The sequence below is a fragment of the Trichoplusia ni genome, chromosome 11 (genome assembly GCF_003590095.1).
Source record: "Trichoplusia ni isolate ovarian cell line Hi5 chromosome 11, tn1, whole genome shotgun sequence".
Lineage (NCBI taxonomy): Eukaryota > Metazoa > Arthropoda > Insecta > Lepidoptera > Noctuidae > Trichoplusia > Trichoplusia ni.
The window spans coordinates 4,727,544-4,744,204 of record NC_039488.1 but is presented as its reverse complement, the minus strand read 5'-3'; the positions used below and the strand labels follow the sequence as shown (position 1 = coordinate 4,744,204).

Below are 16,661 nucleotides of genomic sequence, written 5' to 3'. Positions count from 1 at the left end.
CCTTTCTCAATACGTATTTAATGCTACGATTAAAACATGGGAACTTAAACTTCTAATAAAAAAACAAATACAACAATTATTTTACACTTTATTTACCACAAACACTCTGATTTCCAAGAAAAGAATAAAATATAATGTTTGGCTTTACGATATGTTATTCATAACCTATATAAATGTATAATTTTTCTCATTTCTGTCATAAAAAATTGACCGAACGTAATATTTTTCTGTTTCGTGATATGACTAGAAAACATTGGGGAAACAATCTTGATCAAAAATAAAAAAGAAATGCAGTATATAATCACTTACGACAAAACAAAATGCAAGTATCCACCAACATTCAACAAGAATATAAATAATATGTTACAATATTCAAGGCACATCCTGTAGGTAGAATAACTACCAGCCACTGTTGGTTCACCAATACACGAGATCAAGTTCAAACAAAACACAATATATAAAACAATCCACTCTCACTTACTCTCAGCGTTTGAGTAATTCAGTTTAATTTTCTCAGACACAACCTCTTCAACAATTTTCTGTATCATCAGCCTGTCATCTGGCTTAATGTCCTCAGGTTTTGTTTTATCGTCATATATTTTTCTATCTATTAGTCTTAGGATTACTTCGTCGACGATCGAATCAATTGTTTCGTTTCCATGATTTGTTACGTCGATATTTAATGTGTCTTTAACATTTTCTTCTTCTTTCTTAGCCTCTTTCTCGATTTCTTCGACTTGATTCAGTTCAGGTATGAACTCGCTCTCCGGAATATCGCCTCTTCCGTCTTTTTCTTCCAGCTCACTTGTTATATCAGACATAATACTCTCCGACAGTTCATCAGCGATATTCTTGTGACGTTTCATTATTTCCTTAAGTTTTTCTTTTGCCGATTCTACTACTTCTTTTCTAGTTTCCGTTTTAATTTTCTCGATAGCTTTCTTTTTTCTTTCGATTCGAAGTGATTTTAGTTCGTCGAATGCTTTTTTCGCCTTTGGTAGTTTCGGGGATTTGTCATGTTCAACCTTGATCTCTTCTTGAACGATTGGCTCTTTTTCTTCAGGGACTACTTCAGCAGTCGGTATCTCGACTTCTTCTTTAATCGGCTCAGGCATATCTATAATTGTGTTTTCTTTATCTGAAATATTTAAATCAGCAGTTTTCTCTTCTTCTTCGACACTTATAGCAGTCTCTTCAGTTTCTTTAGATCCATTTTCTACGAAATTTTCATAATTTGTAACCTCCATGATAGTTTCATGGCTCATTATTGATTCTTCAGCTGCTAAGGCAGAGCTTCTAGAGATGCCCAGCTGATGTCCATGGGGGAACTCACGGAAATCTTTTCTTTCTAGAATGAAAATAGCAGGTTTTGTTTTAATTTTGACTGGTGGCATTAGCCTATAATTCATAGCTATTTGTGAGAAAGATTCTATGCTATCTAAGATATCGTGAGTCTGTGCAAAGGATTTCAGGTTCGATGAGTATTTGCTTTTAGCTTCAATAAGCAGGTGGGTGTAATCTTGTAGTAGATCTGGTGGTAGGGATTCGTTTTTGCTGTACATCCAACGGTCGTTGATTTGCGTGTACCGGGTGACGCCAGTTTGTGCAGCCAAGTTGCAGATATGGATGTGGACGAAGGGCTCGTTCCTCAACAGTTTGTGAAATCTAGAAAATGAAAACAAAATAAGAATAATTGTCAAGACTATTTGTGTGATAGGGATAAAATATATTAGATATATTCATATATTTACCTTGTGATCGCTACTCCGCCCGGATAGTTGGTCATTGCCACCAACACAAATGCTAATGATATGACAATATTACCAAGGATCACAATAATGGATCCCCAAAACAATAACTCAAAAATAGGTGCTTTTGTTCGTCTTACATATCTGTAACAAATAAAATACTGTAGACATTACTGTAATTTGACACTGCAGGGAGTAAGCAACAAGAAATTACATCAAATTGAAATAGTTTGTATTTGTACACACTCTTTTTGAGTTGGACAAAAAAGGAAAGCTTTTGTTTAGTATTTTTATATTACGGAAAAAATGAAGGTACACTTACATATAGGAACAAGCGGCGGCTGAAGCCATATTGAGCAAGGGGAAGACGTATATGATGAACCGGAGCTCCTTGTGTGGCAGAAACGAGTACAGCAGAATGTACACGAAAGCTGGCGCGGCATACTGCAGCAACCGCTTGTCTAGGTACATGCCCACCGGGATGAGGACCAGGCTGGGGCCTAACCCGCGTGGGAGCGCCGAGTAGAAGTACCAGAGGAATGGTGATGTCTGTGCTAGAGTCAAGGATAGTGATTAAACTGTTTGACGTTGGTCGATTTTAATTTAGGCGTGTCGAAGACGTGTTTATAGGTCTATTATTATTTACGTCTATTAAAGATGCGACTGTTGTTTTCAAACCACTTCTCGGTTAGCCGAATGATATTGGTATTACTTGCGCGAAGTGTTGCGAGTTCGATCCCCGTGTTTGCAAGTATTTGTATGTTTCACAGATCCATATATGTACCTGCGACTTGGATGTATGTGAAACCTCCACGAAACAAAGATTAAATTCCTTAATGTGGGAGTCGTTCTAAAAATAAAAGAAAAGGAAAAAGAAGCTCTTCTTCTGAAATACTGAATGCCAAGACAATTTTATATCACCAATAGTAAAAGGATACACCCCAGTCGGAGCTTTTGTTCATGACAGTATTGAACCAGAAGACTTCTGCTTCTGGCCACAGCAGCCGGCGCCAGAATATCGAGTCTATTACCACAGTGAGGGAGACTAGACCCACACCTGCTGGTATTACTATCTTTAATAACCTGGAAATAAAGAAAAACGGCTTTACTTATAAAATCAAAAGTGCAATATATTTTTAACTAAACCATTCAATATTTCTTCATAAAACTTTCATAGTTTAAAAATATTATTCTCTAAATTGCTGCAGTTGTTTTATACATACTTTTTTGTTTTTAGATCAGTCATTGATTAGTCTGAATGGACTGAAGTAACTTACGTTTTAATGTCAATCTTCTTAAAATACAAGTCTATAATAAGAAACAGTCCAAATAGCATGGCCAGTTCAGCTCTGAAGATGACAATAGAAGCTCCTGCCGTCCATAAGAACTGCTTGTGTTTGCCTGATATCCAGCCCTCAAATGCTAGGAGTACTGAAACATAAATTATAACAGATTAATGGAAAATTCTGGCACTGACTTAATGTAACATTTCACTATTTTCATTTGAATTCTTTTATCAATTAATTTATCTTTAATTTTAAAAAATATAACAGATAAGAAGGAACAAAAGAAGGATTAATTTATAAAACCATTAACAATTATAATGAAAGAAGTTTTTGTCTAGGATATTTTTTTTAATCTAAATCTTTTCTAATGTTTATATTTATATTCTTACCAAGAGGTAACACCATAATGTTAGGTAATGGCCGACTCATGTAGAACATGAAGTGGTACTGTGTGACAGTAATGAGGGTGTACCACCAGGCATATGTACTGCCAAACTGCTTCTGCAGAGCATTCCTCACCCGGCTCCATGCCCCTATCACTGACACTGCCAGGGTTAGACGCACTGGAAAATAGAATGAAATAGAAAATAAATGTTTTGTTAAATAAAATGTTTATTTTTGCTATTTATAAGTTAAAATACTGTTTTATTTGTATTGAAGTAGTATTGGAATCAGCATTGTGTATTTGCAAAGTGATTCTAAATTCAAAGTAAGTAAAGCTGATAATAGCAAAACAATAATAGAACATACAGTTCAGACTACTTTAGTTTTCAAAACAGAACATCATTAGCATATGATCTAAAATTACTAATGCCCACTAACCTACATATTGCATCCAAAATTTGTTTATTCCAGTCAGATGTAATATTGACACTAATGGTGCAGAAATAGCTGAAATTATTAGCGGTCCGACGAATGTGCGCGGCACAACTCCCGGGAACTCATTGTGATCGTACTGGAAACAAAAATTATATTTAATGTATACTATAGGAAGCGACTTATGAATCCAAAATTAGAACTACTAGACACCTGTGAGAGGTTATGGCGATGATATAAAATATCGTGTGTGGCTTGAATGTTGAAACTTTCTTCTACTTTTGTGAACGGGCATAGCAACACATGTAAGCTAGCAACAATGTACAGTAACTGAACCATTTCTTTTAATATAATAAACAACAACACCGCATCAACCCATCGCTCGATCTGGAACTCAAACAATAATCAGATGACGTCTAATGTCATTATTATCATTTCAATTCGGACAAATGTCATTCAAAAACATCTGACTTATTTATTTAGTCGATTATCGGGTTTGAAAAGATGCAATCCATGATAATAAAACGTTACCGCCGATAAATTAATAAACGTACAAAACATCTATAGAATTCAAAAAACTACTATCTACTTGCATTGGCTTATCTAATTAAATAGCGGCTACTGAATAATTTACCCATAAATCAAAATTTAAATTTGTAATTGCAAATACAACAAAACGTAGTTTTGACAACAATCGTCAACAATGGTGGAACGGATACCGTGACATTTTATGGCAGTATTCGTTTTCTGATACGAAAAATATCAATAATGATCAATAATTCACTTGAAATAACCTTTGCGATTATATTGCAATAATATTTCGCTCAATCTTGACATAAAACATTAAGAATGTGTGATGTTTGTTCGGAGTTTTCACAGCTTTTAGTAAATTGTAAGTTACATTGTTTCGAAATTTAGCAGTCCATTTGTGTGTTCCATATTTCCTTTTGATTTGAAAATATAGTATTTATGCCTTTGTATTATGTTTATAAATTTAATCTTTGTTATGGTGAGCAGCTATGATGTCTTCCGACTGTTATTTTAGGTGAATCCAGATTGACCGACGATGTATCCCAGTATCCAACAATAAGTCAATCTGAGCTGGAGACAGTGCTAAACTATATTCTTTCATGGCCACAAAGGTAAAATATATGTTATGCTTATTACCAGCACAGATTTTGCTTTCTACAGCTGTTAGGGATTTGACAATCTAAGTGGGTAAACTACTGTGCTTTGTTAGGGTCCTAACAATACCTTATGATGATTGCAAGTTTTATAAGTATGATTGAGTATATCATACATACATTGATATGATAAGTGATATAAATGTGCAATTAATTTAAATAATATGCAAAAAATTGAGCAAGGTACATGTAGTGTACTCTTTGTGCTAGTGAAGTTGTTGTATATAGTATTTTATGTTTTGTTTTAGGCAATGTATGTGTTGCTATCGGGATGTAAAGAATTTTGAAAGGTTCTATCTTGTAGTCCAGAGCATACTGTGCTTGTCTGTTTGCCAACTAAAGCAGCTCAAAGATGAACTAATAGAAGCAGCTAAAACCACACCAGCAGCTGAGAATGCACAAGAAAAACAGAAACCTGAGATTGAAACTCCTTCCACTACAGAAGAAAAGAAAAATGAAGAGAAGGAATCTCCAGCTGAACCAGATGATCTCTCCCCCGTACCTGACACTGCAGAGGAGTCCAAACATGCTGAGACACCTTCTCCTCCAACTGAAGACACTGAAGTATGGTCCATGCAGCAAAAGGAGAAGCTCATGCACATTGTGTCTAAAGTATTCCTCCTTAACTTCCCGCTATACTTAGCTTGCAAACACTCTGCACTTAGTCGGTTAGATGACCTCTCTGCTCAAGAAATATCAAATCTGAGTTCATATTGTGACCTGCATGACACTGAGATACCTGCTTACTTACTTCGCAATGTAAGCTTATTCTGCAAGTTAGGGGGAGTGTGTGCCATGACATCTGTGTTTGAAAGTGCTACACCCGGAAGCCTGCCATTGTCCATGGCCCATGCTATTGTAGCTGCAGTGGGCAACCTTAAACTGTGGCTAAACTTCAGGGCTGTGGCTCAACTCTTCATGCCATTGAGAAGCAAAATACTAAAGTACATGTGCAGCTTAGAGGATAAGGATCTTCGGGTGCCAGCAGTCAAGTCTATGGCAGGTTGGTAATCTATCACTAGAGTGACTGTAGTAAATAGTTATTTCTTACACTAATTACTATATTTTGTTATATTTACCAGATTTCATGTGGGGAGCAGCGAAGGAACCACTAGACGCGCCTCTGGCGTTTGACGCGGATGGGCTAGCATTGGCCTTCAAGTACTTCAACAGCAGTACCCTGACGATGCGTCTAGCCGGCGTGGCGCAGATCAACGCGCACATCGCGGCTCACAATGAGCTGTGCGCGGGCGAGCCGGCGGCCGACGCGGAGGTGGCGGGCCAGCAGCTGGCGACCTGGCTCTCCAACAACAACATCATTGAACACTTGTTTGGGCCTAATCTACATGTGGAGGTTTGTCTGCATTCAGGAACATTCTTTGATCTATTGGTTTAAGTTATGATTGTAATTTATCAACTTGGAACATGGTCAATAGTTGTCTTTGATTTAGGTGATTCAAAATTAATATTATACTATTTTAATGCTATGTTTTTATGTGCAGGTGATAAAGCAATCTCATATGATCCTGAAATTCCTTGCGGTTGAGGGGCGCGTCACGCCGGAGCACGTAGAGCTGGTTTGGGCGGCGGCGCAGCTGAAGCACTGCGGCCGCCAGGTTTACGACCTGCTGCCCGGTTTCATCAGGGCGTTGGCGCCCAAGCCATGCGCTCATCTCTATAGCTTGTTGTGTGCCTTGCCGCCTAAGGAACATACTGAACAGGTAAATGACTAACTTCATTTAGCATACAATGACTTTACAATTCATCCTGAAATTGTAGTTCATTCACCCAAGTATATTATTATTTTTCTTAATTCGTCGTTCTTTTGAAATATGACTTTGCATCTAAATTTCCAAATATTAATAATTGTTGACCTTAAACAATACAAGTAACCTGAGTGTACCTAAGCAAGTGGTTTCCGTGTGCTAGAGCCTGTACCTGGCGTCCGCGCTGATGCGCGCGCTGTGGTCGCGCGGGGCGGGGGCGGGCGCGGGCACTCCGGCGCCGGCGGAGGACGCGCCGCTGCGCCCGCCGCAGCCCTCCTGCAAGCCGCACCACAACTCCTCCTCCGAGGCCAGCGTCAGCATGGACCAGACCAACTCAGATGATGACCCTGTAAGTCTTCTTCTTATAAAGTTGGTGGTATCTGAAGTTTGTTGGTTAAATAAATTGCTAAGTAGAATATTCTGTCTATGCATTCAGCTGTAGCTATAACTCGGCGAATTTCACATTTTATGATACAATGACTGTGTGATATTTTGGCTAAGACACAGATAGACCGAGTAGACTATTTGTCTTCAATACTAAAATAGCTAAGCTAGCGCCTCGCAGGCATAATATTTTCAAGTAACGAAAACTGATACCGAATCTTAGCTGAAGTTTTGTAGGCATGTAAATTTCAGTGCAGTCTCTTTTTTGCAAACAACTTGTAATTGATTTTAAAATCAATGCTGAGCGAGTCTTGCGAAATGGTACCTGCCTTAGTTTGTTAAGCTAAGCTCTTAATGGTAATTATACGTGAAACTTATTAAAAAATGCTAGTCTTTATTCTTTTACGAAAGTTTGTGAAAGTTTTGTTCGTTCACTTTCTTTTTAATTTTCATTTTACCTCGGTACACTGGCTCATGGGAACCCACCGAATGGGTTATTTATTTATTTAATTAACTTCTTCCAATTCTGTTCATTTTTGTCGAGTTCATCCAACTTATATTGTCCTCAGTGCGAGGAGCTGAGCACATCTGGTGAAGAGGCAGGACCGACGCCGCGCAAACAAAGTAAACATCAGCGTGACCTGACTGGTAAACATATACCTCTAATATTATGACGTGGCTTAACCAACTGCTGTATACAATCTTAATGTTCGCTTCCAGCTGAACAAGAGTGGCTGCGCGAAGGCGAAGAGCTCACCAAGAAGGAATGTCCTACACTCAAGTCTTGCCAAAAGTAAGTGTCGTGTTCAATAATAATGTAAAAAAGTAAGTAAACAATTCATGTATTTAGTGAAATAAAACTTGGTTATATTAAGAAATATGTATATGTATGCACCAAAGTAGAAGCTGCACTACGAAATGAAGTCTCATTGCTATCAAATTTATTTTTTACCAGTGTGACATTGCTATTTACAGTATTTACCTATTTATTTCTCTAAGTAGCTTGGTTAAAATCCTGTATATTCCTGTCTGCATAATACGGTCGTATACACACAGCAACATGAAAACTTTATTTCTTTATGATGAGTTTGTTATGACGTCAGACGCAACAAACGCGCGGGCAGTAGCGGCAGTGCTAGCAGCGGCGCGGAGGAGTTGCTGCGCCCGCGAAAGAAGAAGTTCTACAAGAAGCGCCACAAGCCAGGCAAACCCAAGCATTTCCGTGAGTGGATGGTCCATACATGCATACTATACATTTTATTATTATTATTACTGTAATCTGACATCAACCTGACCTGACATCGCCTGACATCAACCTCTTTTTTCATAATACTGATATTTCATTTACCATATGTACTGTGACTAGGCTGTTCTCGACAAGGACTTTATTAAATTTTAATACTCACTCATAAAATGAGATCTTACAATATACCTTACCCTTAAAACAATGTTAAGGTAAAAAGAACATTGTGCTTTGAAAATAAGGTGCAAATTTGTCTGTATTGTTTAGCAGCGACACAGCTGAAGACCGCGGACTTGGCGGAGTCGGTGTCTGAAGTGGAGGAGGAGTCGTCCGGCAGTGATACTGCACATTGTCCGCTGATCTGTGACAATGTGGACGCTAGGTTAGTTTATAGTGCCCACAATTAATAACTTATTTTTGTGTGTGTTTTTTATAATTAATTGTCCAGTTTCTTTATGTCAAAATAAAGGCACTGATAGAAAAGGTTTAACGGAAAAGCCTTTCTTGTACTGAAGCCTCTAATTTTGCTCTCTTCTACCAGTATTCATACATTATGTCCATTTGAGAAACTTTTAGAAAATTCAAATTTATTTATTTCTTAAACAAAGGTGGTACACTTGGTGGAAAATTACATTTTAGTTGCACTATGTTTCACTGTGGAAGGTATACAAATATGGTTTGACATTAATAATCAAATTAATACATACAGCATTATTACATATTATCATTAATTTATTACATTAATGTATAGTATCATCATATTAATATTTTACCACCAAACTCCTGATCACCTACTGTACAGATGTCCAGTAAACACTTAAATAACAGGAACCTCATTATAATTAAGTATTGAATATTGAATATATCAATTTGTGCTCGATAACCAGGCGTCTAATGGAACTGCGCTTGATGGAGAGCTATAAGCGTCGCGGCGGCGCTGGTGAGGAGGAGGAAGGCAGTGCATCATCAGCGCTCTCCCCCCACTCCCACCCCCACCTCGCTGACCTGGACGAGGACGACTCCGCCTGCGAGGAGGAGTTGGCCAGGCTTGCTGCGCAGGTAATATATACCCATATGTCTGTTATTTCAAATTCTATATTTCGATTTTAACAAAAGAAGTTTATAACGTTTTTGATGCATCTAAACCTTTGCAGTTAAAGTCATTGCTCTTTGTCTGAATATGCCGTTAGTAATAGCTATTAGGTTAAAGAATGATTTATTTAAAACATTGAAATATAAATTATTTTATTATTATATTTTATTTTAAAAGATATAAATTATTAGGAATAAGTGTATTTTCAGTTTTGAACATTCTTTTTGTGTAGGGGGATTTTTTTTGACTGACTTCCGCACTTAGAAATTTAACCCTTGTGTCGCGGGGGTTTCACAAACATACAAATCGCATGTACTGTGGAACCCATGATTTTCCCGCACTCTACTATACTGAGTTGTTGTTGTACTAAGGCGCAGTGCCTGACGGAGTACCAGGGCGGCGCGGCGGCGGCGGGCGGCAAGCGCGCGCGCGGGGCCTCGCCCGCGCCCGCCTGCGACGTGGACGACGTGTGCCGCCCCGGGAACACGCTGCTGTGGGACCTGCTGCAGGACGGCAACATTGTGAGTTGTATGGCGCGGGGAAACGGGCGAAGATCGGTCACACTACGCCACAACACACCCACACACGGAACTAGCACTTGTAGACATTAACGACTAAAGTTTAGATGGTCTACTAACACATTTACATCTAGACACGTGACTATTTTACAAGCGGTATCGCCTTACCGTTTGCTGTGATCTATAGAAATAACAACCTTCATGGTTAAAACATGTGTCTTTGACTCATCATTTAAAAAAACATGAGGTATTTCTTCAATGTGAGGTCTGCAAGCTCATGTACAAATATCTTTTATCGAAACGCACAAACATTAAACATTTTGAACATTTGCAAAAAAACAGCCAGTCTATTGACCTAAAGACAATGGAATATAAATAAAGAAAATATGGTATATGCTTCAAATCATTTCTGCCAGAAAAAATGACTTTTCAGGTTCTTGCCGAATGAAAATGTTTACCCGTTGAAAGTGTAATACAATGTGATTAATAACAAAATACTTTGTTAAATAGGAGCAACTTGGCGAGGGCTTAGCGCTCGAGGCGGAGAAGGCGCTCTGCGCGTTGTTGTGTTTCAGCACGGACAAGTTTATAAGGATAAAGTTCATTGAAGGATGTCTTGACAATCTTGCCAATCACAGGTAAGGAGTTGAAATATATTTTAAACTACATTTAAAAAAAAAAAAAGTTCCTTTATGTTAGACTTTGTTGTTAGACTTTTCGAAAAATAAACCGCTAGTTGTGTCTCACAACTGTATTTTGTTTTTTCCTCAGATCTGTAGCGGTCTCTCTTCGGCTATTACCGAAATTATTCTCGTCATTTCAACAGTTACGCGGTATGGACATGCATCAGGTAAGTTTATCATTCAATCAGGTCAAATTTATCGGAGAACTCCAAGTCTACACTACTCATATTGCATCGTTAATCGTTTTTGACACATAAGATAAGAAATCAAAATGTATATTCATTTATTACGTGCTTCTCTATCACGCCCGTATACGATGAAGATTTCTCGCGATCGGAACTTTGTGGATCGTCCGGTTGAGACCGGGCCTTTGTTTATATTGTTATAGTCTATAAAATGCGCGAAACGTGGTATTAGGTATAACCAATCCCGATAGCAGTGTACGAGTGTTCCCTGGGCAGGTGGTGATGTGGGCGGAGCGCGAGCGCGGCATGATGCGGCTGTTCCTGGAGGACCTGCGCCACTACACGGGCGTGGCGCGCGCGCCGGGCGAGGCGCCTCACTACGCGCACATCACGGAGCTCACCGTGCGCCTGCACTTCCTCACCGCCATCTTCTCGCCCGTCGGCTCGCCGCAACACTTCCGGTACGTGATACTAGCGACATAAGTACTAGCAACGCGTGTCTTCTACTACTATGTTGAGGTTATCGACGTTGTAGTGACCTTGCAGTTCTATGCGCGAGGTGCAAGTTCAATCGCGACGTAGGCAAAGCACTATGTACTTTGTTGGTTATTTTATTAGACCACTGACAAACTATGAAAGAAATGATCGTGAGGAACAAAGCTAGCGTGGAGATCAATGCCCAATACCTTTCCTATGCCGAAAGAGACCTATGTCCAGCTGAAAGATATAAACGCGGATACTAATTCTAACACAATGTTTGTCAGAAATACCAGTTTTTCAAGCAAGGGCAAGAATTATATCAAAAATAGTCATAAGGCAGCATGTGTCTTTTAAACAATATTTATTTCTAATTAGCTAAAAAGACACTTTAAACATCTACCATAAATAGCATTAAAACATCTGAAAACTTACATGTGTTGTTAGAATTTTAATAACCATGTTGCAAGGTTACAATTTCGATTCAATTATCTAACTCGTTATTTCTCCTGCAGGTTAACGGTGGAGCAAGTAGAAGAGCTGTGGCAATGCCTCGTGGTCCGCGGCAGTAGCGAGTGCGCCGACTGCCTGTACTCGTGGCTGCTGTCGCACACCAAGTCGCCGGACCAACACGCGCTGGGACTCGACGCGTTGCGGTTCCTGTACGTCGAGAAAATGCCCACTCTTGACCCAGAGGTGAGTGATTTAAAACTAAGTGTATTACTTCATTTAAGTTTCCGAAATTTCTTATTCTTGATGTTCTTGCGACCCGTTGCGCAGTTATAGCTTAGCTATGAGCTCCTCCTGCCTTCTGATTATTAAAAAAAACATTATAGAATTTCTATTCTATACTGTTTTTAAGATAGAAAGGGTTTCTGGTTTTACTGTAAAATAAAATATTTTGAGTTACATTATACATGTAATAGTTCTACCAAATCTTTACCCGGCGAATGATACGGTATGGTACGAATGATCTCCATTTGTACCGTGCAACTTCATCACAAATTTAATGATTGAAACTAACTTGTCGATATTATTACCAGACCATCAGCATCATGGGGCTGAGCCTGTACCAGCAGCTGTGCAACCTGGCCCGCATGGCGCTGGGCACGGGCGACTCGCGGGACGCCGCGCACCCACACACGCTGGCCATGGACCATCTGTGGAAGATAGCGCTCAGGGCCAACAGTACTGGTATAAAACCACCCTAATAACATCAATATAGTGTAAAGACGAAAGTTTAATGTGCCTGACGTCTATATATAAGGTTTATTCATCAGTTATCTTCTTCAGCTAACGAATAAAAATGTGGCTTGAGTATTGACTATAGTTTTGGCTAAACAGTGAAGGGCGTCGCGTTCCCATATTAGTTAGAATAAAAAGAGTTGTCTGTATTAAAGAATACTGTGCCAACAGTGTCTCTACATATAAAATGTATGTTCACAGATGTATCAATGGGTGCCATACAATACCTAAACAGCTACTACATGGGTCAGCAACTTCAACAGGAGGACGATTTCGTAGCTAAATGCATGTTCCACCTGTCGTCCGCCGCTGAAAGGCTTATTACCAAGAAGAAGGATGGCGAGGGCACCTCGTCCTCTCAGATGACGTGTGAGCAAGACGTCAAAGAGGAAAAGACTGTTGACAAACAGAATATTTATGAGCATATGACTGAAGAGGCAGCGCTACAGTGCATACAGAGGGCGCTGCTACTGTTGAAAACACATCTTGATACTTTTAAGAGGAGGTTTGTAGATTTCTTTAAGAGACAATTTTTGATAATAATTGATGGTTTTAAATTATGAAGAAGTGTCAATTATGAACATTCTTTGGTCAGTTATTTAACGTGGGATGTTTTCTGCTGTTTATTGCCGAGTCATTAGTACTTTGTACCATTAATTAATTTACGTACTGAAGTAGTATAGCAGTCTGTGATGACGTAGGCACTACTTGCGATGTGAATAGGTAGCGGCAGCGATAAAGCGATAGGCGAAGAAATGAAATGCCAGGCGATAGTAACAGCGATGTATTGAGGTAGCAAGTTACAAAAACGACTCCCACTTGACGCATCTTCCGTGGGAGGTTACACCCGCTCAGCACCGAACACAACAGACGTGTGCGCAGCCAACTTGCCTCATCAGGGCTTGCACAAAAGATGCTCCAGCGCCATGTCTTAGGAGGCGAGGCTAAGTTCGCCTGACGACCCGGAGTGGGCGGCGCATCTGGAACTTGTTTTTCACTCGGCTCGCTCTGACGTCATATCGCGTTATCCTGTACTGCGTTTAGTCGTGCTAGTTCACTCGCTACAAGCGTGATATTGTATTCGATTTGATTGCATGTTGATGAACAGTTAAACACCAAATTATTTTATACTGATGAAATTTTTGTGATCACGCAATTTCCGTTAGGCATCTTTTTGTCTTGTTTGAGACCTCTGACATCACAATTTATCATACTAGTGCGTACTGAGTGTAGTGTGTTGGTGCAGGTACGCGTACCACCTGCGGCGCTGGGCGCTGGCGGAGTCGGGCGCGTGGGAGGGCTGCGGCGGCGGCGGCGGCTCGGTGCGCGTGACGCTGCAGCCGGCGGGCGCGGGCCCGCGCGCCTCGCTGGCGCTGCACCACTCCGACCTGGTGGCGCATCTGCGCGCGCACGTGCACGTCTGGTGGGAGAAACAGGTAACTCTACACCTACCACACTAGCCACGCAACACAGCTTCAAGCTAATATCAAGCATTTTTATGTCGCTCGCAACACAAAGGAGGATTGATATGACCTCACAGAATATTTTAGCTTGACCATTTCTAATGTTCGATTAATACAAGTATAACTAAAAGTCTCCACATTTTACTTATAAACGGCAGCACTTATGTAAACAAACTTATCTTATCCACAGATACAAGGTGAAGAAGGCGTAACTTCACTATCTACGGATGGACCGTTGCGCATGATAACACAAGGACAAGAGTTGACAATAGACTATGACGAGAGGACCTTGTACGACATGGGCTTCAAGGATAATCAGGTATAGGAAGAGTTTACTTTCGCACTCTAGCAAAACTATTATTTGATTCGAACAATAAAAAAAAATAACAATATTTGTTAGATAGAAAGTCAGGCGTTATCTAGCACATTATTCGGCTTAAAAATGCATCGAATGTACTTTAAATACTTGCCAATATTCCTCAAAGCCAATTTCAAACAAATGTGTGTTGTTCCAGCTCGTCTTCGTATCAGTCGGAGTGGGCGGGCGGGGTGCATGGGCGGAGTGGCCGTCCGCGCAGCCTGCACCCGCCCGCGCTCGGCTGCCGACGCTGCTGCTGCTAGACCCCACCTACTTCCACCAACTCTTCACGCTCATGCAGGCGTTGGGACAGATGAAGGAACCCGGGGCCAACAGGGTAAGATACAACAGATTTTTATAATTCCTGTTAATAATACATTTTATCTTGATATCCTCAGTATATAGGCGATAGACGAAACATTGTGTTGATGGAATTTTCATGATTTTGCCAAAATACGATTCGAATATTTAGGTCAATAATAGCCTTACAGGGTAGAAGATGATTCATTTGCCATCGGCAAAAAAAAGCACTTGTCTATCTTGCAGTCAACTGAAGTTCGAAGACCCACTAAGACCGACTCATTTTACACAACAAATAACTTGGTAACACAACTATTCCTTACTTCACAGGAACCCGTAGCTCACACAAAAGCTCAACTCCTATCCCGTCGTGTCTGGGATATACTCCAAGCCGTGCCATTAAACCCCACCCTACTGGAGGCCTTCCAAAACCCGACGGAGGGCAAGCTACCAGAACTACTGGACCCAACCAGTCCACAGAAGCTCATGTATTCCCTACACATTATTGATAAGCTGAGCTCAAGTAATTCTGGTCCGCCGAATGTCAAAGAGAATACAGTCAGTACATTAAGTCCTCTGGTTACTAATGAGAAGAGTGAGGAGGAGAAGGCTGCGGTGGAAAACTGGAACGAATTGTTTATTAAGAAGGGAGGTCTAAGACTGTTATACGATATCATGATGTCAGGTAAGTTGTATCAATCATCATTCCTAATTTCTTTGTGAAACAAAATAAATCGATATTGGATTTCTGTATGACTAGAATTAACACACAGCTTCGTAAAAACTTCTGGGCGTAGTAAGACGTCCGGCGGGTGCGTTTAAAACAAGTGCGTTTCGCAACGTTTTCAAATTCTTTTTTTATTTATTTAATTATCACACTAATCTACCATTACAGGTTACTTAACCTAATGCGGTAGCTAGAACTAAACAAAGGTCTAAATCACTAACTAAATGATAATTTAAAGATAAATAAAAACTAATAGGTACACTTAAACAAATCAAAAAATTCTGACAGTGATATGGGTCATGTAGAAATGTTCTTCACCTCTATAACTTTAGAACAATCTCTCGCTTCCATGATACTATATCAGCATAATATTGCAGGTGTACTACAAAGGAATGACGACAGCGAGTGGCGTCAGGACTGCCTGGCGCTGTTGCTGCAGCTGCTGTGCAGGATAGGCACGCTGCCCTCCACTGACCCCGCGCTCACGCCCAAGTTGCACCCGGTAAGGATCATATAGCCGAGTGGTATGGACTAATTGCCAGAGAGCATGACGTGTCGCGAGTTCGATTTCAAATCTATTCCTGTGTGTGGTGTCATGCAAACATGTCTTTATAATTTTATTATGAAGACATGTTTGCATGCTTTTGCATTTCCTATATTTTGTGCTAAAAATTTACACCATGAGCTTGAACTAAAATTCTCTTTCATGACTTATATTTTTTTTATGAATTAATTTGCTTTTTAAGCGACTCCAAAAAAAGGAGGTTCTCATTTACCCAGCTACATTTACTTTAAGTTGTCCAACAGAAAATATTTCATGTGGCAATACTTTTTCAGTCTTTGCTATCACTGATGAGCGTGGAGGAGACGACCGAGCGCTTGATATCGATCCTGTGCGAAGCGGCCACACTCAAGGAACCCACCACATACAAAACTGGCTTCTGGGGAAGAGCACAGGTACGTTAAATAGCATTCTTTTTACAATTATTGTAAACATATCAAACAATAAAACTATCTTAATATTCTGTTAGATAGTATATATTTTATTTTATTCATTGATTAAATTATTTTATCAGTGATTTTGTAAACCTCATCATCATCGATCATCATTCGATTGGACAATAAATTAAATTAATCAGCTTTCAGGTTGCTTTTCTCCAATGACATGTAACATGACGTGTTAAC

The 16,661-nt window shown here is 39.8% G+C and overlaps 2 protein-coding genes across 2 annotated transcripts in view; one reads left to right on the top strand and one right to left on the bottom strand.

Annotated features, from left to right (window-relative positions):
* Positions 1–68: 68 nt before the first annotated feature.
* LOC113498899 (dol-P-Man:Man(7)GlcNAc(2)-PP-Dol alpha-1,6-mannosyltransferase) lies at positions 69–4,277 on the bottom strand. Its single transcript, XM_026879089.1, has 8 exons — positions 4,064–4,277; positions 3,857–3,989; positions 3,424–3,597; positions 3,026–3,179; positions 2,687–2,831; positions 2,071–2,297; positions 1,752–1,892; positions 69–1,665 (listed from the first exon to the last, which is right to left on the bottom strand). The coding sequence occupies exons 1-8, from the start codon at positions 4,187–4,189 to the stop codon at positions 474–476; spliced, it is 2,292 nt and encodes a 763-aa protein (XP_026734890.1). The 5' UTR covers positions 4,190–4,277; the 3' UTR covers positions 69–473.
* Positions 4,278–4,471: 194 nt separating this feature from the next.
* Positions 4,472–16,661, top strand: part of LOC113498786 (ubiquitin carboxyl-terminal hydrolase puf) — a 28,943-nt gene continuing 16,753 nt past the window's right edge. The window contains exons 1-24 of the mRNA XM_026878929.1: positions 4,472–4,742; positions 4,896–4,992; positions 5,283–6,037; positions 6,117–6,388; positions 6,537–6,755; positions 6,964–7,149; positions 7,754–7,832; positions 7,905–7,977; positions 8,288–8,406; positions 8,695–8,809; positions 9,315–9,486; positions 9,892–10,041; positions 10,549–10,676; positions 10,810–10,888; positions 11,183–11,367; positions 11,899–12,079; positions 12,427–12,577; positions 12,830–13,133; positions 13,875–14,064; positions 14,282–14,410; positions 14,607–14,786; positions 15,080–15,434; positions 15,854–15,978; positions 16,314–16,433. Of these exons, the coding sequence (XP_026734730.1) occupies positions 4,700–4,742; positions 4,896–4,992; positions 5,283–6,037; positions 6,117–6,388; positions 6,537–6,755; positions 6,964–7,149; positions 7,754–7,832; positions 7,905–7,977; positions 8,288–8,406; positions 8,695–8,809; positions 9,315–9,486; positions 9,892–10,041; positions 10,549–10,676; positions 10,810–10,888; positions 11,183–11,367; positions 11,899–12,079; positions 12,427–12,577; positions 12,830–13,133; positions 13,875–14,064; positions 14,282–14,410; positions 14,607–14,786; positions 15,080–15,434; positions 15,854–15,978; positions 16,314–16,433 (4,407 nt within the window). The 5' untranslated portion in view covers positions 4,472–4,699. The remainder of the gene's footprint in view (positions 4,743–4,895; positions 4,993–5,282; positions 6,038–6,116; positions 6,389–6,536; positions 6,756–6,963; positions 7,150–7,753; positions 7,833–7,904; positions 7,978–8,287; positions 8,407–8,694; positions 8,810–9,314; positions 9,487–9,891; positions 10,042–10,548; positions 10,677–10,809; positions 10,889–11,182; positions 11,368–11,898; positions 12,080–12,426; positions 12,578–12,829; positions 13,134–13,874; positions 14,065–14,281; positions 14,411–14,606; positions 14,787–15,079; positions 15,435–15,853; positions 15,979–16,313; positions 16,434–16,661) is intronic.

Excerpts from the sequence above, each read along its gene's own strand:
- LOC113498899 (XM_026879089.1), bottom strand. The coding sequence starts at position 4,189 with ATGGTTCAGTTACTGTACATTGTTGCTAGCTTACATGTGTTGCTATGC. Across the intron at positions 3,990-4,063 it reads ATCGCCATAACCTCTCACAG|TACGATCACAATGAGTTCCC; the intron begins GTGTCTAGTAGT and ends TTTTGTTTCCAG. Across the intron at positions 1,666-1,751 it reads GGCGGAGTAGCGATCACAAG|ATTTCACAAACTGTTGAGGA; the intron begins GTAAATATATGA and ends TTCATTTTCTAG.